The sequence below is a fragment of the Capsella rubella genome, unplaced genomic scaffold (genome assembly GCF_000375325.1).
Source record: "Capsella rubella cultivar Monte Gargano unplaced genomic scaffold, Caprub1_0 scaffold_6, whole genome shotgun sequence".
NCBI lineage: Eukaryota > Viridiplantae > Streptophyta > Magnoliopsida > Brassicales > Brassicaceae > Capsella > Capsella rubella.
The window spans coordinates 8,947,615-8,972,834 of record NW_006238918.1 but is presented as its reverse complement, the minus strand read 5'-3'; the positions used below and the strand labels follow the sequence as shown (position 1 = coordinate 8,972,834).

At 31.7% G+C, this 25,220-nt stretch overlaps 4 protein-coding genes across 7 annotated transcripts; all 4 read left to right on the top strand.

Annotated features, from left to right (window-relative positions):
* The first annotated feature begins 3,029 nt into the window (after nt 1-3,029).
* LOC17884395 (probable glycosyltransferase At3g07620) lies at nt 3,030-6,142 on the top strand. 4 transcript variants are annotated; one of them, XM_023781041.1, is made up of 5 exons: nt 3,030-3,203; nt 3,682-4,492; nt 4,576-4,706; nt 4,778-5,126; nt 5,362-6,142. In XM_023781041.1, exons 2-5 carry the CDS (start codon nt 3,692-3,694, stop codon nt 6,028-6,030), a joined length of 1,950 nt encoding a protein of 649 aa, XP_023636809.1. In that variant the 5' UTR covers nt 3,030-3,203; nt 3,682-3,691; the 3' UTR covers nt 6,031-6,142. The 4 variants fall into 4 exon arrangements, with proteins under 4 accessions (XP_023636809.1, XP_006287237.1, XP_023636811.1 ...); XM_006287175.2 differs by having other exon boundaries at nt 3,668-4,492; XM_023781043.1 differs by having other exon boundaries at nt 3,030-3,207.
* Nucleotides 6,143-13,568: 7,426 nt separating this feature from the next.
* LOC17882603 (ethylene-responsive transcription factor TINY) lies at nt 13,569-14,594 on the top strand. Its single transcript, XM_006289101.2, has one exon. It carries the CDS (start codon nt 13,751-13,753, stop codon nt 14,429-14,431), a length of 681 nt encoding a protein of 226 aa, XP_006289163.1. The 5' UTR covers nt 13,569-13,750; the 3' UTR covers nt 14,432-14,594.
* A 3,520-nt stretch (nt 14,595-18,114) lies between these two features.
* On the top strand, nt 18,115-21,413 carry LOC17881414 (small RNA degrading nuclease 5). Its single transcript, XM_006287316.2, has 14 exons — nt 18,115-18,348; nt 18,450-18,500; nt 18,585-18,650; nt 18,740-18,873; nt 18,958-19,067; nt 19,232-19,354; nt 19,454-19,524; nt 19,696-19,755; nt 19,828-19,883; nt 20,013-20,073; nt 20,182-20,449; nt 20,542-20,723; nt 20,811-21,100; nt 21,195-21,413. Exons 1-14 carry the CDS (start codon nt 18,229-18,231, stop codon nt 21,316-21,318), a joined length of 1,716 nt encoding a protein of 571 aa, XP_006287378.1. The 5' UTR covers nt 18,115-18,228; the 3' UTR covers nt 21,319-21,413.
* Nucleotides 21,414-22,478: 1,065 nt separating this feature from the next.
* Nucleotides 22,479-24,729, top strand: LOC17883355 (protein tesmin/TSO1-like CXC 7). Its single transcript, XM_006287543.2, has 8 exons — nt 22,479-22,728; nt 22,834-22,920; nt 23,003-23,180; nt 23,313-23,651; nt 23,758-23,846; nt 23,926-24,020; nt 24,110-24,445; nt 24,519-24,729. The coding sequence occupies exons 1-8, from the start codon at nt 22,508-22,510 to the stop codon at nt 24,551-24,553; spliced, it is 1,380 nt and encodes a 459-aa protein (XP_006287605.2). The 5' UTR covers nt 22,479-22,507; the 3' UTR covers nt 24,554-24,729.
* Nucleotides 24,730-25,220: the final 491 nt, after the last annotated feature.

Below are 25,220 nucleotides of genomic sequence, written 5' to 3'. Positions count from 1 at the left end.
AATCTTTATAAGTTATAAAAAATAAATATATATTCAAATTATTATCCAAAACTACAGAGAATTCATTTGTTTTCTGGCAAATAGATATGTAATGTCGCAAGAGGTCGAGATTTACTGATTATATTCTCATAGACAAAGCCAAACAATAACATGATGAAGTAGTTTTGTAAGTTTGTAACCAAGTGTTGTTTTGGACTGTGATATATATTTACAAAAATTATGATACTTTAATTATTTATAAAAGAGTCAGTTAAGGCTTAGTTTGCGGTGGTCACATGCCTCTCATGCACATGCACATAGAAAGAGAGAGTGTCATTTTCATGAACACTATCTGATCATGTAACTTAAGCACATGTATCCGACAACAACAAAAGTACACTACTTACTTGTGACGCTCTATGTTCATATAATCGTGTTTCTAATTTTGTTTTCTTTCTTTTCTATAATTACATATCTTAAAATGAAGCATACATATGTTGTGCCTCTCTTAAACTAGTTTTTTCGCATCAGAGAATTGCATATGTGTACATAATTATTCAGAAAGAAAGAAAATTACCATTTTTAAAAACTAAAAGTTATTCATAATTGAATAAAGGTACATGTTTTAACTACCACTTACATTTTAAATAATAAATTTATCGAATTTTACAATGATATAATCATTAACTAAATTAAGTTTTTAATTCAAAATTTAATAAATTATAAGCTAGTATAAGATCTACTAGATATAAATATATATTATATGCTAACTAAAATATAAAGTATCAAAGCTAACGTAGAAATGTAGAGAAATGGGTTCCCATGCGCATATGTATAAAAAAAATGGCACATATTAAATCGTGAAGAGATAGATCATTCATGTCTCCTGACAAATTAAACGATATTATAATTATCCACAAGTCGCATCTATATCTTGATCATTGTTTTTATAAGCTGAACTAACAAAGTAGCTAGCTAATGATTCTGGTCCTCCAAAACATGTGATCAAATTGGGGAAAACCGAACCAAACCGGGGAAAGATGTTAATCCAAGGAGGTTTTGGTTAATTTGGTACAGTTTATAGCAAATAACACTGGACAAGTTTATTATTTGAGATGGCTTTAGATATGAATATGCATACTTGTACAATTGTACAAAACATGAATTTTAAGTATTGAATGTTTAAAGACTCTTGCATTAAACCTAGTGTATATTGAACTATTGTAAACCCATTTACCTGCTGCAACATTACACTCTTATGGATCGATTTTTAGAAAATGACCCAAAGCTATATGGGCTTTACTCAAGATCGGCCCTGACTTGTGGCTTAGAAACTATTAGGCTTTAAAATTTTCACCATTTTTCATAAATCTAGATAATGCCATCAGTTACACTAGTTCCTCAAAATCTTTATTTTATCAGAAAATATAAAACACATTTTTAATCATTCTAAAATTCCAATTTCCTCATTAACGGTTACATCATCTTTATTTAAAAGAAACTATATTGATATTTTTCTAGAAAATCCGTTTATATTGAGAGCTATATCGTCTTTGAGGAAAACAATAATTGCACCACTAATTTTTTAATCAAATTTCATTGAATATATATATATATATATATATATATATATATATGCCTGTATGTGTGTGTATGAAATGGTAGTTCCAACTTCTTAAAAATGGTTTTAAAAATAAATCTGATGTTCAACATTAAAATATCATTTGATATTGAACAGACTAAGAAATTGTAAATTATTAATTAAATATTGATGTGATGACACTTGTCAAACACGACGTTGTCTTGTCTCTACTATACATGCATGTCATGTATGTCATAAAACACACTAACAAAAAAATATAAACAATTTTAGACAACCAAAGAATGAACTTATTAACGTTGGTTGTAATTAGAAGAAAAATGTCAAATTTAATTAGTACACTTAAGTTCATTAGTAAAAGTGTAAAACTACTCTATATCGAAAATTCAAATTATTTTATTACTAGCAACTTAATATGGTTTCGGTTTTCACAATTTGGCTACCTTGATTTCGCTTTATCCCAAAAATAATAATAAATTTGCAATCTCAAGAAAATGGTTGAATTTAAAATACTAGTAGAGTAGAATCAATTGCCGCAACATGCAAGCAACCTTTAATGGCATAACATTACCCTTTTTCTTGCAAAAATCTTTGTCAAAGAATACACAATGTAGTATGCATAGATGGACAATACACAATATTTGTTTTTTTGTCATTAAATATAAGAAATTAGCTCAATAAAGTCAATTTGGAGGACAATCGTTCAGCAATATACGTAAATAGTATGAACATTTCGTGCCAAAGATGGACAATACACAATAATCTAATTATTTATCTTTTATTTCTAATTTCCCCTTATTTTCTTATATTTCTTCAAAATTTATTTCTTATAAAATTCATTATTCATTGTTATTTTTTTATTTGTTCTTTTATTGATTATTGCTAACTAGTTGAACTCTTTTAGAGAAACCTGGTACTAACTAAAAATATTTAAAAATGAACCTACCATTACAATTTATAGTTTCATTATAAAAAAAAAAGAAATGCAACAAATCTAAGGTTAATTTCTCTCATTTTTGCAGTTCAAGATGGTTTATGATAAAATTCTTTCATTTTTAGTTCTGTAAAATATCGAAAAACAAATCAATTAATTATACCGTTTTCAAAATATCAAATAGAAATATATTTAAATCTATAGAATAACAATATGCATATATCCTATTTATACAATTAATTATTTGTATAATATTTGAAATGATAAATACTGTATAAGATATTTACTGATAAACGTAACGGATGAAAAAGCCAGCAAGATTACAGAGACAGAAACAAAAGTAAAAAAGAGAAGAATCTTTTTTTTTTTTTGACATCATCATCATCATCAGAAGAAGATACAAAAGCGTGGCGGCTCTAATCTCAAATTCCCCAAATTACCCTTTATTTGTTTTATTCTTTCTAAAATACCCTAAACTAATAAGAGAAATGAGTTCTTGATTCCTCCAAAGCGTCCGTTGAGGTTTTCTCGTATAACACTTACACAATCGCAAAGCAGACAAAACCACAAGCATATATACTATTATTGTTTTGTTTGGTGAGTCTTGTGGTGACCATAAGGCCGATCCAGTTTTTTCAACAATGTCTCTTTTGATCTTTGTTTGACTTCCTCGATCGACTTCTCAAACCTGTAAGTAAGCTTTCAAGATTCTCTCTGTCTCTGTTTCTCTCTCTCTGTTTCTTGGTGAAAGCAGAGCATAAACTTGTGTTACTAACTCATATATGTTATCACTATGGTGCTTTCTTATTGCATGCAATGATGTTATCTAAAAAGATATGAAAAGTCAAAAGTAATGATTCTGATTATGATTAGGAGTTATGATTACAGATGTTAGACAAAAAAAACACATATCAGATTGTTGATAGATTAAATTAAAGATTGATACTTTGCTTAACCTTTGCTCTGTTTAAATTGCTTCAGCTTTGGAGTTTACAATTTTATTCTGAGTTGTTTTTTAATCGAATTGGATCAATTGGGTTTCAAGCGTTGACCATATCAGATTCTGTGATCATATTGAGTTATGGTTATTGTTCTTAAAGATTATAACATATGGTTATATTGATCATAAATATTGATGCTTTTGAGTGTAACAGAGTGATTTTTTCAGGGTCTTGAAGATGAGGCGTGAGTTTCCATGGCTATGGAAGGTAGAAAGCAGACGGCTTCTATGGTTATTGGGACTCACATTTGCTCTCGTCGTCACTTTTCAATACATAGAGCTGCCTTACGCTATCTCCTCAATCTTCTCTTCCACCAAGATTCCAATTTCAAGAAACTCAACTTCACTTATAGGTAACTCGACTTCAGCTATGGCGCCGAGCTTTTCGCAATCTGAGTCTGATCCCGTGGGAGATGAAGAAGAAGTTGAGGTTGATCAGATATTTGATAGCACTATTGCCACAGCCCCTGCAGTTTCGCCTACTACCGCTACATTACGGCCTTTGTTTCCTAGTTTAAAGGAAAACGCAACCGCGCCTGCAGCTAATGCAGATGCTCCGGCTGCATTTTCTGGTTTAAACACTTCTCAGGTAAAGGATAACGCAACCGCGCCTGCCCCGGCCGCGTCAAATCAGATTCCAGTAAAGGAAAATGCAACAGCACCTGTGGCTAATGCAGAGGCTCCAGCTGCATTACCTGATTTAAACCCGTCTCCGGTAAAGAAAAATGCAACCGCGCCTGTGGCTGTATTACCTGTTGTTAACCCTTCTCCGGTAAAGGAAAACAGAACAATGCCTACCACTAGTCAGGTACCAGAGAGAAGTATAACTAAAACATATGTTGGTGATGCACCTCCCATTGTCAGATTTGTTCCTGATGTAAAGGAGAACTCGAAAATGCCTGATTCCGGGGTGATGTCGATATCCGAGATGAGCAAGCAGTTGCGCCAAAACCGTGTTTCTCATTATCGTCTAGCAAAGGTTCATCATGATCCTTATATAATACTATACATTCTTGATTAAGTAGTAGCAATTATGTAACATGTTTCATTTCTTGTTTTCAGAAACCAAAATGGGTTACTAAACCTGACATGGAGCTTTTACAAGCAAAATACGAGATTGAGAATGCACCGATCGACGACAAAGATCCTCTCCTCTACGCTCCTCTGTATCGCAATGTTTCCATGTTCAAAAAGTGAGTTGTATTTATTTTTTCTTGTAGCTTCACCAAACCTTATATTATTCTAACGACACTGAATTTATCAGGAGCTATGAGTTGATGGAGAAGCTGTTAAAAGTTTATGCTTACAAAGAAGGAGATAAACCAATAATGCATAGTCCAATACTCAGAGGGATTTATGCATCTGAAGGCTGGTTTATGAAAATTATTGAATCCAACAACAAATTTGTCACAAAGGACCCTGCAAAAGCTCATCTTTTCTATTTACCCTTCAGCTCCCGGATGCTAGAGGTGACTCTGTATGTTCAGGACTCCCACAGTCACCGCAATCTCATTAAGTATCTAAAAGACTATATAGACTTCATTTCTGTAAAATACCCTTTCTGGAATCGAACTTCCGGTGCGGATCATTTTCTTGCCGCCTGCCATGATTGGGTAATGTCTTCTACTCTTCTCTTCTTTTGCCATGAGAATCGTTTTGTTGCATTTCTATACGAAGTTATGATGATACAATCTTTGACATATTCCGAAAACGTACGGTCTTATGTAACATTTTTTTTATGAAGATATAGATGTGATATTTAAGACCATTTTGTGAGGTTACAGAAGATGTGATCCTTGAGACTATATTCTGATAAATGTATATATGGTTCCTTTATGATATTTTCAGGCTCCATCAGAGACGCGGAAGCATATGGCGAAAAGTATAAGGGCGTTATGCAACTCGGATGTCAAAGAAGGATTTGTCTTTGGGAAGGACACATCTTTACCAGAAACATTCGTTAGAGATCCGAAAAAACCACTAAGTAACATGGGTGGAAAATCTGCGACCAAGAGGCCGATACTTGCTTTCTTTGCGGGGAAACCCGACCACGGGTATCTAAGGCCAATACTCCTCTCCTACTGGGGTAACAACAAAGATCCTGACTTGAAAATATTCGGGAAACTTCCGCGGACTAAAGGAAACAAGAATTACCTTCAGTTCATGAAGACGAGCAAGTACTGCATTTGCGCGAAAGGCTTCGAAGTGAACAGCCCGAGAGTGGTAGAGGCCATTTTCTATGATTGTGTTCCGGTTATCATATCCGACAACTTTGTCCCGCCTTTTTTCGAGGTTTTAAACTGGGAATCGTTTGCGATTTTTGTGCCGGAAAAAGATATCCCGAATTTGAAGAAGATTCTAATGTCGATACCGGAACGCCGGTACAAATCAATGCAGATGAGGGTGAAGAAAGTTCAGAAACATTTTCTGTGGCATGTGAAGCCTGAGAAGTATGATATGTTCCACATGATTCTTCATTCTATTTGGTTTAACCGAGTTTTCCAAATTACTGTTTAGTAGTTTGATTTAAACGATTCCAGTGTACATGTTTTACAGAGAAATTTTCTGAGGAAACTCAATTTACAAAATACATCAAAAAAGAGAAAAAAATCAAACGGCCAACTCTTAACTCTCTTGTGTAAACGTCTAGTACCTAAATTGGTATATCATTATAGTAGTAATAAAATTAATAGCTACCATTTTTCTTCACTAGTTACAATGACAATGTGAATCCAGATTTGACCGGCTATTATGAGGTGATTAAACCGATCGGTATGAAAAAATGAATTAAGTGGTTAGGAGAACATTATCAGGAGTATCTTAGCAAGATCTTAAACTAAGATTTGTTAAGAAATGATGTTATATATGGGCAATATAATTAGGAGCCATGCATGTGAGAAACAAGGAGCAGAACTGAATCTGCCATGTTCAGAAAACAATTCTCAGCAATCTCTAGAATTATCTTCATATGATGTATGTATAATTAGAACCCATCTTGGGGAAAAAAACTAAACAGTGAAGAGGACAATAAATATATTGAAGGGAGATTGTGATGTTTGACGTAACTGGAAACATGTTTTTTCTTATATGTTTTTGTCGGTCTCATATACATTAATAAAAAAAACCTTATCATTTCCAACTTTTTTGAGTTTTTAACTATTGACTGATTAAGGTAAAATGCATGAGGATAATATATTCAATGGAGAAATTATAATATTAGGGTTTTCAAACTTATCCAAGTAAAATACTTTTATAATTTCGTTTTTGCGATGTTTCAATTTTCCATAGGCTGATCTCTTCCATATATTTTTTCAAGGTTGTTGATTTTTTTTATAACATTCAACATTTTGAGTCACGTACGTATCATATCATATTGGTCCCGGCTGCTTTCATTATTGCATACAAAAATGTGTCGACGTACACGTACCGATATAATTTGGCAAACAACGAAAGAAACGTACGTACTGCATTGTCATTAGGAGTGTATCAAAAATAGTATGCATAGAATCGAAGTATTTGTCACCCGGTGGTAGGCATGACCAAAAGCTAACCTTAACCGTATTTTTAACCGTAACCGGACCGTTTATCAATCGTAACCGAACCGTAACCGTATAAAACGGTTAAAAATTGTAACCGTTAACCGTAAAAGTAAATTAGTTACGGTTAAAAAATAATAATAATCGTAACCGTTAATTAACCGTAACCATAATTAACCATAATTAATCGTCGGTTAACCGTACGGTTAAACGCTCGGTTAACCGCATATTTAAATTTTTAAAATAAATTATATTATAACTGTATACAATACCCAGATTTAACTAATTCACTATAAATAATTGAAATCATATATATTTTTTACTTGTAAAATAAATAATATTTCATAAAATTTTATCTCCAATATTAATATTATAATAATCATCAAATAACCGTAACCGTATTTAACCGTAACCGTAATTAACCGTAACCGTATATAACCGTAACCGTCTTAACCGTATATATAATGATTAAGGTTATGGTTAAAAAATTATAACCGTTAACCGGTGGTTAATTAACCATAACCGCATTAACCGTAACCATGGTCATGCCTACCCGGTGGTAAGATATATAGACATGAAAATTAATGTAATGTTTGGCAATACCATTTATCTCAATTGTAGTGTTCTTAAATAAATTCCAATCATATATTTGCCGGAATTTCATTTTAAAACAATTGTGAGTAACTCATTCTAAAATCTAAAGTATCAGTGTATCACTAAGAGAATATTTATTTGTTTTATTGTTAAATTGCGAAAATCAAAATCTTAGGTTTTTGGATTCTTTAGTATCTACAACCATTGTTTAGTTCATTCCGATTTAAAGAATGAACCAGTCCCTCTTTAGTCCACCAGCTAGCCCTTTAACATCACTAAAATTTAGTGAGCACAAGTTTTATTATTATATAATAATATGAAATTATGAATATATTTTTTTCAACATCGATTTTTATGATAATTTAATAAATGAATTTTATCGATTTTTACCTAAATAAAACTATTTTAACGTGCATCATCATAAGAAAAATGGAAGCTCCATATATGTTTCTTGAATCGAGACTCACTTTCTCAATTGTATCCCTAAATTCTCCTATTTTCCTACTTTGCAATTGTTCTTCCTTTTATCTTTCAATTCTTCCCTAACTAGACTTAGCTTGTGAATCTTGAATTACAATCTTTGAGTTTAGCGCGGATGGATTATAAATATTTAGTCATACAGTTTATATGTGTCGATGTGATTTCGCTTTAGATTTAAAATTTTGCATAGTTTAAACTTAGAAGTCTAACATTATAAAACTTTGTGAGATGATAAGCTTATAAGTAGTTCATACTAACATTGTTATGGTAGGAGATACCAAAAGCTGAATCCTAAAAGTTACCAATTATGACAAACGCATTACAAGGTAAAATGGAAAAAGAGAAAACATAAAAGTTATAAAAACCATCATTGCAGCCAGACTGAGTTTCAAACACTACTTTTTAGACACTACAGTCAATATGATGTCAAAAACTGCTACTTGGTTACATATTGATAAAGGTAATGCTCAGTCGTTATCGTTTGTTTTTCTACAATCAACCCATAGAGACATCAATTTACAAAAGATAAAGACTACTGCTCAGAGACATCCCACCACTTTATGAATTTGAAGAAAATTAAAAAAAAGCAATAATCAGTTTATACAAAGATTTAGACAGTGGTGGTCCAATTTTGAATAATTTCGTAGAAACATAAATGGCACTGCTCAATTTGATCTGGAGTACAATTTGTCTTCTTCCCTTTTTTTTTTTTGTCAAAACCGTCGACATTTTTGGTTTTTTTGTGTGTGTGTGTGTTTGTGTGTTATTCCCAAACTTTACAAATTATTGATAGTTATAATGTTATATGGTGCTTAGGACAAGAACCAATTATGAATTTGTCTTTTATTTTGTGATGATATTCATGAATTTTGCCAGTTTGTCTAACTTTTATGGATTTACTGTTTTTAGACTATAAAAATATGATCAAACATTTTCTCATTTTCTCTAACTCTTATAAATTTACTATTTTCTATAAGAAATACAATTAAATAATGTGTTGGACTCGTTATGTTTGGGTTTAACCGGTTTGATTTATTATTAATATTTAGTATTTGTTATAAAATATATATTTAGCAAAAAAAATCATAAATACAGATATTTACAAATTTTTTAGTTTAAGTGTTAAAAATGGCAAATCTTTAAAATCTTGAAAAAAATGACATATTTGTTATAAAAAATGACATTATTCTTAAGAATCTCTTAGAGTAACTTTCTTTTTTTTTGTTATAATATGTGGTTGTTGAATAATCTATCCACACCGAATTTACAAATAAATTTAAAACGTGACACCATTTCGATTCACTAAATACAAAAAGTAACTATAATTTTTATTGAAATCTAAAACGAAGATAGGGGGAATCAATACCATTCTCCAAATCTTTATACCACTACCTTAACAACAACACTTTATGAAACCAAACACACTACAAACTTTGTATTAGAATGATCACTTGATTCATCTTTAATTTCTTCGCACTTACAAAACCATCAGACAAATGAAAAACATCGGTCGGTGAATTCCTGTTCAATATTTTCGACTGACACTGACCATCGCAATTATTGGAGTTGTGGTACTGTTACATCTTCATATATATGTATATTTGCGTGTAAAAGTTTTATCATATGAAGAAATATGAATTTTAGGGGTCCAAACGACAACCCATACGCGCGTTTCGTTGACCACACCTCTACACTCTCTTATGGGACATTGTCTTACATTTCCAGATGTCTCTTGGACCACTCCATGTTTATTTTTCTTCAATCTATCCAATGTTTTCTCTCGTCGACACAAAATTTGCCTTTTTCTATCTTTACATTTTTCTTTTTGGTAACTCATTAGTATATTATACTACATTGTTTTGGTAAAAGGATCACAAAACAATTACATAAGCTAGAAGAAGCAAGATTAAATAAGATAGTGTATAGTTTCTGTGCAACCTAACATTTCTAGTTTCTTCATTACTTTTTTGCTTCTTTTTCTAAGTGTTGGTGCTCTCGTTTTTAGAATGAGATTACCTAATATAGAATATATGCAATATCATATTAATAGGAAGAATATTTTGCCAGAATGAATAAACTATAAGAACATCGAAAAATATATAAAATAAATAGAGAAAGAAAAGGCAAAAATAAATAAATAATAATGTATGCCCCATTTCAAAAAGCTTATTTCGTCGTCGTTCTATGTATAATATATATGGAAATCATTATTTGTGGGCCGTTATATATATTTATAAAACATGTCTCAATACGCTATACGATATCGACCACAACTCACAAGAATGGACTATGCAATGCAATGTATGAAAAGTTATTAAAAAATAACATGTGTGAGAACTTGTCTTGAAAAACTAGAATGTATCATCAATCCACAAATAGCATGAAGAATACACTTTGTAAAAGCCAAATTCTTCAAACAGTATACACATTAGAGACTTTTCAACAGATGTCCGAGATTAAGCCGTGAAGTTTAAAGAATCCTCGATTACTTAGAACATCCTTATTGCAAAACTCTTACCAAAGTGTTTTGTATCTTATATCTAAAAAGTTTGCAATAAGGATGCTCTTAGTAGCTAAAGATCAATTCCCCATTGATAGCTAATTAGCTACATAACTCGAACACCGAGATAGCTAGCTAGAAAATATGCATAGATTTTACCCTATACACATCATTTAGTAGCTAAAGATCAATTCCTCATTTAAGTTTATATTTTTAAGGAGCCTGAATAAAAACTTAAAAAAAAATTCTTAGAAATCTGAACATTTATATCAGATAGCTTGTTTATCTTTAGTTTACGACTTTTTTCTTTTACACCCACCTACCATTATAATTCAGCTATCATATATACGTTGACCAACTTAAGCATATGTCGACAACTAACTTCTGTGTGATCGACCCCTAAATATATTTTTACTTTTACAAAACCATACATTGTAATTTATATGATCATGTAGTCAAATAATTTAAGTTCTCTTTTCAAAGACATAACCAAAACCATCAAAATACTAGAATATATTTACATCGTGCTAGTTATCGTTTACTCGTGTTTAATCTCTAGTTGGCTATTCAGATTATAAAGTATCGTGACTTACAACTTTTATATAATTCTCCTTTAATAATTGGCTAAGTTTTGGATCAGCTAATTTGAACGCACAACAATATCAATCTTTATAGTTTATACTATATTGAAGAATTTAATTAGTAGCAAATATTAAAAAAAGCATGTATGCATATAGAAACATGCGGTCAAGGAACACACAACGTCGTTCGTTGATGCTACTTGAATTATTGTATATAGAGATTCATTTCCAAATCTGTAACTAACTTTGTCTTATATCATCAGTTTGTTCTTATTTTAATTCTCTAAGAATTTGTCTTTTAATTTGGATGTGCATGTTAGACGACTAGTTCCAAAAAAAATTTTTTAAAAAAATTATATTAAATAAATAATCGAATAATTTGTCACATTTGGAATTATTCTCAATACCAACCAACCACTGCCTAGAACAAAGTTTAGATATTTTGTTTTCACATGTGTTAAAAAGGTTTATCTTGAATTATTTGATTTTGGGTTCTAACTTCTATGTATCATATATACTCCAATTTGACACAAAGATAACATGATTAACTTTTTTTGGTGAATGGATATTCAAGTTCTTATTATAATAATGTTGTTTTCTATTTGTATTTCCCGACTAATATTTATAGGATTAGTTTCAAAAAATTAACTTCATAAATATGTGATTGTTTAAACCCTCTTGTTAATATTGTTTGAATGAATTGTTTTTGGAAAGGTTTTGCTCGTGATATGTATAATTTTTCTTTTGAAATAAGATAGTTAATTTTGACTAATCATGATTTATACTATTTAAAAAACTGTTAGACTTTATATTATGAGCTTTAGCTTTGTTTTATAGATTTATAATATTTGAATTCTGGTATAACATTTTATAAAGAATCTATTGGAATTTGTATAGTCTCGACTATTATCATGTAGTTTAAGCTTTAGACGTTGAATTGCTAACGGTTTACACCAGAATCAAACCTTAATTATTATTAAAAGGAAATTAGAGATACTCAACCATTGACTAAAGCTACATTAACAACTTTTTGGGCTAGATGATCATTACAATGTAGTAAATGTCTAATTAAGAAACAAAAAATAAACTTAATTTGCAGGTTAACAATCTCTAATGTATAAGTTTTCAACTTAACATTCTTCTGAAACCTCTTTAATTATTTATTACTAGAGGAACTTCATATGCGTATGCATATATATATATGAACACATATGCTAGAAAGATAATGTTTCTGTAGTGACAAGCATGATGATGCACACGATAAGAGATGGTTCAACAGTATATTTATGCTGAAATGTTTTATTTAAAAAAAAAAAAAAAACAGTTGACACACCATTTTCAACGCAAAGAAAACAATTCGTAAAAATTCTAATAAAAAATGTTATATTATATTAAAAATTAATAATAAGTCGGCATTTTAGCAAAATAATTTATCCAGTTATATTATCGATGTTTGTCTTGAATTCTAAAGAGGGGACTTTTATTTATTGATATGTACAATATATTATTCTGAAAAGAACATTCATTTACATAATATATCCTAATCTCTTCTACATTATTCTATTAGCTACTTTGGCATTATTGTTTAATACTCTTGAAACTAAATATTTTCAAATAAAGGATAAAAAAATTTAACCCGAAAAACTTAGAAATTTTGTTTTGATAGATGAATGAAATGTTGGTTTTAGTAATATGTATATTTTTGGAAAGCATAACATAACACATAAATAATGAATATTAATGTAACAATTTATCCAAAAAAAAAATACTTTGGAAGCGTCGATATCTTTCATTATCCATAACATTCATCAAGATTTCATGTGTTTTAATAATTCATGTTAGAATATATCTAAACAAAATTTCACTTATTTAAGATACCCTCTAGTGTAAATTTTATGCATAAGATCCCATTGATAAATGTTGGTCTTGCACATAAGATCGACCATTTCATTGTTCCAATGTTCGATTACTTACATAGTTATATCAAAGCTTGATGAGTTGAAAATGGTGAAAAAGTAGAATTACATTTTCAAAATGTGAAAATTAACTTATATACCATTCATAACAACTATACTATCATCTTTCTCAATAGTAGAAATACAAACTAAAAAGAAAAAAAGAAAAAAACACACAAGCAATCATGATAATAATAAAAATATGTACGGGTCTTTTAAGAGCATCAAATCAAAATTTAGCCCCATGGGTCCTCAAATTGCTTTTACTTACTATAGACTTAGTGCAATATTTGTCCCATATCTTCCTTTACCCCCTACGACTACGACCCTACCTTACCCCCCAAAACCATTGTTGCATATAAATAAGGGAGTGATTGAGAAATCCAGACATATACCCATCAAACTCTGTCTCTCACTTCCCTTCATTAACTCATTCCCCAAAAAAAAAAATATCACATTCTCAAACTTTTCTCTCTATACCAAAGAAAAATACATTATAATGGTTATTGTGTGACATTGGTGTAGTGCATGTATATATGGTGTAAAGCTAGCTAGCTCTTCTTTTATAAAGTACTAGATCATATATCATCAATGATAGCTTCAAAGACTACTACTACTACTCCCAAGACTTGCTCACCGAGTCAAGATCAAGAGCAAACCAAACCGGTTAGAGATTCCGGTAAGCATCCGGTTTACAGGGGAGTCCGGAAGAGGAACTGGGGGAAATGGGTGTCGGAGATACGTGAGCCGAGGAAGAAGTCACGCATATGGCTTGGAACGTTTCCTTCACCGGAGATGGCGGCGCGTGCACACGACGTAGCCGCTCTTAGCATTAAAGGAGCTTCAGCTATACTCAACTTCCCTGACCTAGCCGTCTCTTTTCCCAGACCTAGCTCTCTCAGCCCTCGTGACATACAAGCCGCAGCTCTCAAAGCTGCTCACATGGAGATCATGACGACGACGACGACGACGACGACGTCACAGTCTTGTTCTTCTTCTTCGTCTTCTTGTTTTACGTTTTCGTCCTCACAGTCTTCTTCCTCGCTAGAGTCTCTCGTGTCAACGGGCTCGGATGAGCTAGGAGAGATCGTAGTGTTACCGAGTTTGGGGTCGAGTTACGACGGTTCGAGTCAGCTAGGTAAAGAGTTCATATTCTCTGACACGACAGAGTTATGGGTTTATCCACCGCAATGGTCGGAAGGTGATTATGAGATGATACCTTCTGCATTACTATCACAAGATTGGGATCTTCAAGGACTGTATAATTATTAAGTCATAATCATATACTAGTAAATTTAAATGTTTGTGTTTAATTACTTTTTAATGAACCCTTTATTTTGTGGGGTGAGTTTAGGGTTTTTTTTTCTTTTTTTTTCAATGTGTGTGTGTGAGAGAGAGAGCTCCATATATGAATACTTGTACATAATTCTCATAACATGTTTTTCTTTTTCTTTTTCTTTAATCAGTGTGTGAAAAAAAAAAATAATATTGGACTAGTAGAGCCAATGAAAGCCACGTATCTTTATATATATATATTTTGAATGTACATTATTGAATATTCCTATTCTCCAACTTTCTTCTAATTTTAAGCATAAATTAATCCTGACCAATTGTTTGGTTTTTGCCTTTTTAATTTTTATTTTCCACTATCAGTTATTGGATTTTGATATTTTGTTGCTTATAATATATATATTAAGATATTATATATCCAACAGCTTTGAATAATAATTATTGTATTAATCAAAATTAACAATGACTTTGTACTCATTGCATTTTCCCTTTTGCGACCCAATAGTATTACAAAAGAATCTCTTCTTCTGTCTCTCGAGCACTATGATCTAGATAGTGTTAATATTGTAATACAAGTAGTAGCTTAGTTTGATTAGAAAAATGTATGTGTGTGATTAAACAATAATACTGTAAATGAATGGTTCAAGTCTTACGTCTCTATTCTTTTCGTTGTTGAAAAAAATGACATAAAACACTTTAATGATTATTGTAATTAGAATCCGTCACTATCCTTTAAATTTTCTTTGAGTAGTATAGACATAAATATTGAAAGAAGAATCTACTGATATGACGTATCTGTTGTTGGGGATTATCGTCATAAACTAATGCAATATGTTAACATAATAAACTGTGAATTCGATAACACTTGCATGAGTCTATAATCAACAAAAAAAAAAAAAACAAGATAAATGTACGTATGTATAGTAGAGTTCTCAAAACCCTTTTGAAAATTATTTTTATATTTACGAGTAATTGTTTGTATATAACCGAGTAATTGTTTGTATATTTACATATTAAAAAGCCATTTTTTATTTTTTATAAAGCCATTTTTATCGTTAGACAACAATAAAAGGATCCACAGAGAGAACCAAAAAATCAGGCAAATATTACGCCAAAAAATATCATGCAAACAGTGATAACTAAAAATGTAATTTAATAAGTTGGTATATAAAATTAAGAGCATAAACCTTTCAAAGACAGAACCAACTTTTTTGACAAAGTTTTGTAAATTTTTAGTTTTTTACATTACCTTTTTTTTCTTGCTTGCCATTTCAAGGATGCTCTCAATTATTGTCTTTGTGAAAGAGATATTGGGATAGTGGTAGTGGAGTCCGATATAGTAAGGGAAAGTATATACTATGTGCAAAACCTTAATTTTTATATGTTAATAATGTCCCGACAATACAATATTAAAAGTGTTTAGCTTTTTCAAAGAAGTTATAAAAAGCTGATGTCTTTTATTGTTTGGAAGTTTTTTTGTAATAACGTCCAGGTAATTAGATGATTAAAAGATTAACTACCTTGAATAATGCAGAAGCCACTTCTTTGTGTATTATTGCTTTTAGGTACTTAATTAATTACTCCCATATAGGATGCTTCGGATTAATTTCTAATCGGATGCTTTTAGAGAGTAATATAGATTAGAATAATTGCGCAGGGTTAATACATTATCATTTAGTTATTAATTTGGGTCGTTTTAAATTATGTATGAAGTGTTTTTTTGTGTTATATATCGGATGTTCTTAATCATAAATAATTGCCGACAAAAAAAAAAACAAAAAAAAGAAAGATTAATTTATAAGATGCCCATTTTTAATTGGATGATTAAGATTATAATGTGAACATCTTAATTACGTGTAGAGAAAATGTGATGTTATCAAGCATTTAATTTCAAACGTCTTTGTATAATGATCTCTATTTGATATGATTACTTGTTAAATATTATATTTATTCGTTCAATCATCACTAGCTATTATACTCTCTCTATATATAAAATGTGTATCAGAGACTCCAAAATTTGTATAAAGCATGCATGTTGAAGATATGAGGACATCTAACACATACCCAAAATACAACTCAACACTCATTTTGAGCTGTCTACACAGTTCTTACATGCCAGTATACGTCGTCTCATTATACAGCTTAATGAGCAAAGTTGGATTTCATAATCAGTTTTAAGTGTGCTCATATTATCAGTTTTGTCGGATTTACTATAATCAAGTTTTTATATATTAAAAAAAAAAATTTATAGCTAGTTCTATGAAAATCTTTAAAATTTCCGGAGTGGTATATAAATCAGTTAAATGTATATGTTGTAAATCTGATTTTTTATTCTTAATCTGGAGACTATCAGTTAAAACATTATTTAAAAAATTATTAAAGCCGAAAAACTATTTTTAGTCAAGTGGTTAACGATTTATCTCTGTGATTTTTTCAATCGAAGTTTTGAATCTAATAAATTGTTCTACTCCACATAGCAGAATTTTTTGAGTATTTTTTAAAATACGATTAATACAGTATTTAAGAGTTCTAATCACATAAGTTTGAATTTTGATATTTATATTAAAATATCTGAACATCCTATATTTTCTTTAACTCCTCAAATTTTGAGGTTTTGAATAGTGAAGCCTCATATTTAAGGTTTCACTATTCAAAACCTCAAAGCTATTTCTTATTTTTAATTTGGCCCTTATATTTATGTTTTTAATAAATGATTGTATAAAAAAAAAATTTAGAAAAAACTTAAGCATATTAAAATAACCAAAATACAAAAACTATTTTATAATATTAAAAACTATGTTCACAAAACGAAATAGAATATAATAATGTTTTATAATACTAAAACAAAGGTCACAAGAAAATACATCAAACAAGGTTCACACAAAATTATGCTTATGTGTGTTTTGTTCTTATAATATGTAATTTATATTACCATGTAACATATATTATGTAATATTTGTGTTTTATAATATATGAAATGTATTTTCTGTTTATTTATAAATTTATATCATTATTAGTAATGTTTGTAAATATTACGGACTAATATTGCAAATTAATTAAAAGTTTTAAGGGTTTTTTTTTGAGGATTCATTGTTGGAGCAAACCATCCTCAATCCCTCAAAATGAGGAGCCTTATTGGAGATGCCTTCAACCCACCCAACAAAAATTTTCTACACTAATAAAAAATAAATTTTATGTTTATGATATTTTTGTGGTATTTTTAGAAAATAAATTTATTATAATATTTTTAGAATAAAAATCTTGAAATATAATATTTTAAGGAGTTTCTCTTAGAAAGTTTCCCCTTATACATCTTCAAAATTCTGTCTAATTCGACATTCATAGCACTATGAGATTTTCCTAATAAAGCTGTAAAAATTAATGTGATATTACTTTCTCATGTTGAAGCAGTAATAAAAAACTAATGTGTGTATATGTAGTGATTATTTTGAAAACCTAGTGTGTTAAACAATTTAAACTATCAATTTATTAATCAATAATCAATGATTACAAATTTATACCGAAGCTTGGAATGATTAATTACAAATTACCAAAGAGAGAAAAGAAAAAAACGAATTTTCTTTTTGGCGTCAAAAACATTTTAAATTTTAATTAATAAATGAAGCTATTTGGGGGTTTTTTTTTTTTTTTTTTGGTACAACAAGGTTAAAAACTTAAAACCCTTAAATTTGTCCGACGGCGGTGTTAGACGACGGCTATACTCGGCGGCGTAATCGTCTCTCTGTAAATTTCTCGAATAGTTCCACGCCGTCTCAAGAATGTCGTCTTCAAAGCGGAAGCGCGATTCCGGAACCGCCGCGGAAGATGGTGGAGAAAGTGGCGACGGTAGTGATAAGAGCAATACCGAAAAAAGCTTCTTCGATATATATGGACCTCAAGTATTAACACTTGCTCTGAGACTTTTAGTATCGATTTTGATTGATTGGTGTTCAATTTTGTGATTTGTGATGTTAAGAGTCTTCTTCTTCTGGTTTGGTAGGCGAAAGCAGAACTCGATTTCAAGTGCCCTGATACAACACTGAACTTACAAGTAGGTTTTTGAATCATCTTCATGGTTAATCAAATTTTGAGGATTTATGATGGTAAAGTTGAGATTTTTATTGGGTTTGAATAGGATGTTCAGGGACTTGTGACATGGGTTCTTGCAGAAGGTTTTATGCCCTCGTGGGTGTTTATTAAGGTATGAACAAGTGAACTTGTTGGATGTGTTTGTTTGAGTGTGTCTTTAATGTATGTTTAGTTGACATTTTTAAGGATATGGTTTTGCAGAACAAGCCTCTCATTCCAAAGGTTGTAATGCTCTACCTTCCTGGATTGGATGCAGCTTTATACTTATCGCAGTCTAAAGCACTTGCTAGTTTGAAATCATGTTGTGGCAATCCTATAGCACTTTTAGCTTTGAGGTTGGTCTAAGTTTTGGTGCTTCTGTCTACTTGTGGCTTTGTTGTGAATACAATTATTTGGTTAATTGTCGGTTTTTGTGTTAGCTGTGTAGTTGATGACATAAGGACAATTGATACAATCCTTACTTGCAAGGGTAAAAAAAAGAAAACTGTTACGAGTTCAGTGGAACCACCTCCCCTAGTATCTAACCCAGGTAAGTGGACTTCACCTGATGAATCTTGATCATTGTTCGTTGTTAATCACGAGGTTTCGATGTTACCTTTCATAACAACCATGCCTTTAAAAAATAGTTTCAGATTTTAACAGTTGTTCTCTCAATATGAGGCATTAGCTAGATAACATCTTTGCTTCTTGTAGAAGCATGCGATCTGATGGGGAAGTCGTTCATTGAGCTCGTAAAAGACATACCGTTCCCTGTTACATACTATACTTTAAGTAGAAAGGAAATGGAACTAAATGGATACACTTTTGAGAAATTTGGTACGAGCTACATCTTTTTAAAATTAACAGCTTGATCCTGTTTAAGCTGTTATCCTTTGCCTTTGTGTTATATTGTTTGATCATTTTCTTTTCATGTAGAGTTTACCCCTACGCTTCCTGCACCATCAGGATCATCTCCCCATGAAATTGTTGCTCTTGATTGCGAGATGGTAAACAACTATGTTCACTGGCCTTTCATGATGATATGCTTTGTGATATAAGCATTTTATATGTTATTTTGTGAAACATATTAACAGTTCTTTTATCATCTTTTATGCTCTTTATTTTTGGTGTAAAGCAACAGCTATTTATTTTCACTTCTTTCCTTTTTGTTTCACTAGTGTTTTACAAAGGAGGGTTTGGAGTTGACGAGAGTGACACTGGTCGATGTCCAAGGACAGGTATCTTCTTTCTTACTTTTTAAGTATGTTAGATTTGTTGATTTGTGTTACCAAGTTTCTATAATCGTGCAGGTTCTATTAGATAAATTAGTCAAGCCAACAAATCCTATTACTGATTACAACACAAGGTAAGTCATGAAAATATTTGTGATTCTGTATGTATATCATCCCATATGCATTTTAGAATAGTATCTGTTTCTAGTACCTCTTAAAAGGTATATGCCTGAAAAATATACAATATTGGCATCGGTTTGCAGGTATAGTGGAATAACAGCTGTGATGATGGAAGGAGTTACAACAACTCTTAAAGATATTCAGGTTTCATTAGATCCTTTTAACTTTGATTAGATATGGATTAAGAGGTTTGAACTTTGAATTGAAGACTTGTAATGGTCTAGTATAATTAGAGCCGTTTGCTATGTTCAGGAAGAGTTCTTAAAGCTGGTTTTCAAGGAGACCATATTAGTCGGACATTCCTTGGAAAATGACTTGTTTTCTTTGAAGATCTCTCATAATCTGGTGATCGACACTGCAGTACTGTACAAGCATCCACGCGGTCGATCTTATAAAACCAAACTTCGAATTCTAGCAAAAAAGTTTCTTGCTAGAGAGATACAACTATCTGAATCTGGACATGACAGCGCCGAGGATGCAAAAGCAGCCATGGATTTGGCACTATTGAAGATAAAACATGGCAAGAACTTTGTATTCTTAACCTCACTATTTAAATCATGTTTTTTTTTCCCTCTATCGTTTTAAGTGATTCTCTTTTCTGGCTTCCACTAGGACCTGATTTTGGTTTACCACCGGAAGTGATAAGAAAAAATCTCTTCACCATTTTGAATGAGAGCGGGAAATCCACTTCTATCATCGACAAGATAAATATTGTGAAACGATATGCTTCCGAGTCATCCAATTCAATTCCAGTTTCTTCTGACGACGAAGCACTTTCAAAGGCCATGAAGGAGGTAAAAACTTCTGAATCCATCCATCTCTTTGTAATTCCTAGTCATCTGCCAAAACTCTTGATTCATGTGTGTTTTATATGTTTCTAGGTAAAGAACAATCGGTCACAGTTCGTTTGGACACGGTTCTCAGAATTGAATACACATTTCCAGAGCAGCGCGGATAGTCCACAGAAACTAAATTCCAGAATGGCCGAGATGATCTCATTGCTTACATGTAACAACAACTCCAGCGTCAAGAAAAAAAACAATGTTTCACTTGAAACAAAGGAAATCTTAAAGAAAATGAACGATAGAGTCCAATCCCTTTACGCTGCATTACCCACCAACGCGATGTTCATAGTTTGCACCGGACACGGAGACACATCCATTGTACAAAGGTTTGTAAAACACTCAATCCAAATCTTAAATTTGTTTAACCAAACGAATAATTTTTCTGAATTTGCGATCTGTTTCTTGCTTGTGGATATGAAGAGTGCGGAAAATACTTAACGATGAGAATGAAATCGCGTTTGACCGTGAGAAAGTTGTCAAGGTTCTTGAAGAGCTTCAAGCACAAGCCGAAGTAGCTCTCTGTTTTGTTGGTATCAAACAGTAAACTGACATAGACGCCAGATTTTTCCCTTGTAGTTGAATACCTTATAAGCACGCAACATGACGTTCTTTAGCACTAACAATTCAAGTCTTTTTTTATTTTTTTCCTAAAAATATTATTGGTTTGTAGCATTTATAGGTGTAGTAATGTTAACTTTGATAAATTGATTTAATACATTTTTGTTTTATCCAATAAAAATGCGCCATGTCATATTTTAATAATTACATAAATTAAATTTAAGTAAATAAGATATATTAATATAAAATCATTAACAAAAATATGAATTTAATTAAATCAACTGATACATAATCTCATCACTAATTTCTATTTCTTCTTTTCCTACCAAGTTTTTTTTTTTCTTCTTTATAAATCAGAACCGGCATATAACCTCGTTTGGTTGCAAAATTTAAAATTTAACTCTATTTTTTTTGTTTCAATTTTATTAAATGTTCAAATGATCCAAGACTGTGGAATATTGTTTACATAAAGACTTAATAGCTGTTCGGAACACACTTACGAACCAAAAAATCCACTTTAACATTAGACTGACGAGAATCCTAACTTTACTTAATAAACTCAAACCGTCACATAAATTTATTTAATTATAAAATATAAACTATAATGTTTTTTTTTATAAATCGAAACCAACATATATTGTCGTTAAATACTCTCTTATAAACCCAAACCGACATATAATTTTGAAAAATCAAAATCAATATTATAGGATTAATTTATTATATAAATAATACTAAAAATTAATTTTGATGTTTTTGAATAGATGACAAGTTTTGATTAGTTAGGATAATAGAGGTGAATAAAAGGGTGAACTCAAGAATTTTCCTTTTTAAAAAGAGTTGGCATTTCAAGTTTGATTAACTAATGAAAAATCCTTAACCGGCCGGTTAGCTTAAACCAAAAATAAGCCTAAAAAAACACATACCGCACGTGTAAAACCCTCTTCTTTAGCGCCAAATTCCGCCCGCATCCTCTAAAAACCTAGATCGATCTTAATCAAACGATCTGAACCGTTGATTAATCCCTCAAATCTCAACCGTTAGATTTGCTGATCTTTTTTTTTTCCAATTTTTCAAAAAAGATCCCAAAGAGGAATAAGAAGAAGAAGAAGAAGAGGTTTCAAGTTTCAACGCTGAAGCATAAGAAACAAACACCTCTGCTCCTTCTTTTTTTTGCTATGGAGGATTCGAGTTCGAATCAGAATCCGTGCCAATCAGATATCTCAATATCTGCGAAGAAGACGGATTCATTTCAAAAGTCGTTAGAACCGCCGCCGTGTTCTCCGGTGAAATCTTCTCAAGAATCAGCGACGGAAGTCACGCCGCCGCAGAAACTACCGCTTCATCGATTTAATCACAATCAAGTTCAGAAGAACCAATCAGGGAAGTATCGAGTGAGGTATATGGTTAAGACTTAAACCAAACAATTTGATTTTGATTTCGATTTTTTTTTGGGAATTTAGCGTTTTGATGTGATTGATGTATTGTATATGAACTTATGTAGCAAGCAGAGTGAATTCGAATCCGTAGAGAATACTCCAAATAAACAACAGAAACATTGCAATTGTAAAAACTCCAAGTGCTTGAAGCTGTAAGTGTCTCTTTTTTTTTTGTTAAGTTCAAAGATAATTTCAAACATTGTTTGATACGAAGAGTCTTGTGATTTTGTAAAGGTATTGTGAATGCTTTGCTTCGGGGTCTTATTGTAATGGTTGTAACTGTTTGAATTGTCACAACAATTTGGAGAATGAGAGTTCAAGACAAGAAGCTATCACCGCGATCTTAGAGCGTAATCCGGATGCGTTTAAGCCCAAGATTGCTGGTAGTCCTCTTGGAACGAAAGATTTGCAGGTGTGTGTAGTCTTGTTATTTGGAAAAGACTTCATTTTTATCTTAAAGTATGTAGCTTTATGCATTTGGAAGGTGTCGTCCAATATGAGTGTTACCTTTGTTTTTTTTTATTGATATACATTGGGATTGTAGGAGAATGTGCGGCAAATGCTTCTTGGAAAGCACAGTAAAGGATGCCACTGTAAGAAATCAGGATGCCTTAAGAAGTACTGTGAGTGTTACCAGGCGAACGTTTTATGTTCGGAGAATTGTAGATGTCAAGATTGCAAGAATTTTGAAGGAAGCGAAGAAAGAAATGCTCTTGTTCATGGACCTCAGGTATCGGATTCCTACATACAACAGACGACCAATGCGGCTGTTAACCGCGCCATCGACATGTCTGGTTATCTAAACCCTCCTGATTCAAGAAAGAGAAAGAACAAGGACGCTTCACATTCTTTAGCAGTTTCACCCGTTGTCCGAAATCAGATGGTAAAATTCTATATATCTTGCCGAGTAATACAATCCTGTTTTCTTTTTTTCGCTTTACTTCTTGCATTGAAAGCATAATTTTGTGTGTTTTTCTTGTTCCAACTAGGCAAATCGTGTTATAAGATATGGTGACACCTCTCTATTTTCACTCCCTAACACCAAGGCGGTATCGGGATCTACCACATGTGCTTACAGGTTGGAAATATGAGACCCTTCCTTTCTACGATATTGCTCATAAGACACTACCGTGAGACCTGACTGTTTGCTTCTATAGGTCCTCTCTGTCAAATACCATCCAACCACATCATGTCAGAGAGCTATGTTCACTTTTGGTCTCAAAATCAGTGGATGTAGCAAAGAAATTGTCAGGTACATATCATGTAGTTAGATGTACTGGAAAATATGTTCTTCAGATCATAAGATCTTTGTTAAGAGAATGTCTGATTTTGATGTTTCAGGCGCCAAATGTGAAACAGACAAAGGGAGGAAGTACGACAAAGACCCATCAGTTGCTCCAGCCCAAAGACATGCTAATGAGATCAATGATTCTCCAGATTGTGTCCTTGATGCTAATAGAATGAACGAGAAGCCTTTATCTCCAGCAACACGTGCATTGATGTGTGACGAAGAACACGAGATGGTATCAGAGAAAGATACGTTGACCAGAGTGAAAACAAGCCAAGAGAAAGAAGACACAAACACAAGCTCGGAGATTTACTTAGAACAAGAAAAACAGATTTTGTCAAGCTTCAGGGACTATCTCATTCAGCTTTCAAACCGTGGGAGCTTAAATGGTAAGCTTGCTTTTTTAGCTGACGATCGTATCCTTGTAAAGGATTTGCTAATCTAAGAGATTGTTTTAAGCAGGAAAAAATATCAAAGCCAATACAAATCCAAGTTGAAAGGAACGAGAAGATGAAGAGCGAGTCAAGTTTAGGGGTAATAATACTTAGGAAAAATTTCTGACAAAAACTTTAGAATCTAACTCATTTTTTTAGCATATGATCTATGTGACATTTTGAATAGAAAAAATAATAAAATTTATTCATAATTTAAAAATGTTATGAAGCTTTTTTTTTGGGACAAAATGTTATGAAGTCACATATGTTACGTCAAAGGCGCTGGTTTATTTGAAGACAAATGGGTTTTGCTTTGCGTCACTGTGTTATTATTAATGGGCTTTGGAATACTATAGGTCCAACCAATTTCATGACCCGACCCGTCCGGGAAAAACATCATATCTCATGTAGTAAGTATGTAACGTCCGAACTACGCAACTGATTTTTTTTTTTTTTTTTTTTTTTAAATGATAAAATGTGAATAATATTACCAAAAAGGAAACAGTTCTTTTACAAGAGCAAAGAGTATCATTGAATTGAACACTCTCACATCCTCATATCTTAGAAGATTTCTTTTAATATATAGCAACAAGCCAAAGAATAAGAAAAAGAAAGAAAGAAACAAAGAGTCTCTCTATACATCAATCACACATGCGTTTCAAGATTTGTCTACACTTTGGAAGATAATTTTTGTTGTTCTTCACACTTAAAGGCAAACTTTTTTTTTTAT

Bases quoted from the DNA above. Each gene is read 5' to 3' on its own strand.
- LOC17884395 (XM_023781041.1), top strand. From the start codon at position 3,692: ATGAGGCGTGAGTTTCCATGGCTATGGAAGGTAGAAAGCAGACGGCTT. The intron at 4,707-4,777 runs GTGAGTTGTATT...TGAATTTATCAG, and splicing joins AATGTTTCCATGTTCAAAAA to GAGCTATGAGTTGATGGAGA. The intron at 5,127-5,361 runs GTAATGTCTTCT...TGATATTTTCAG, and splicing joins TTGCCGCCTGCCATGATTGG to GCTCCATCAGAGACGCGGAA.
- LOC17882603 (XM_006289101.2), top strand. From the start codon at position 13,751: ATGATAGCTTCAAAGACTACTACTACTACTCCCAAGACTTGCTCACCG.
- LOC17881414 (XM_006287316.2), top strand. From the start codon at position 18,229: ATGTCGTCTTCAAAGCGGAAGCGCGATTCCGGAACCGCCGCGGAAGAT. The intron at 18,651-18,739 runs GTATGAACAAGT...ATGGTTTTGCAG, and splicing joins CCTCGTGGGTGTTTATTAAG to AACAAGCCTCTCATTCCAAA. The intron at 20,074-20,181 runs GTTTCATTAGAT...TGCTATGTTCAG, and splicing joins CAACTCTTAAAGATATTCAG to GAAGAGTTCTTAAAGCTGGT.
- LOC17883355 (XM_006287543.2), top strand. From the start codon at position 22,508: ATGGAGGATTCGAGTTCGAATCAGAATCCGTGCCAATCAGATATCTCA. The intron at 22,729-22,833 runs GTATATGGTTAA...GAACTTATGTAG, and splicing joins TCAGGGAAGTATCGAGTGAG to CAAGCAGAGTGAATTCGAAT. The intron at 24,021-24,109 runs GTACATATCATG...TTGATGTTTCAG, and splicing joins TGTAGCAAAGAAATTGTCAG to GCGCCAAATGTGAAACAGAC.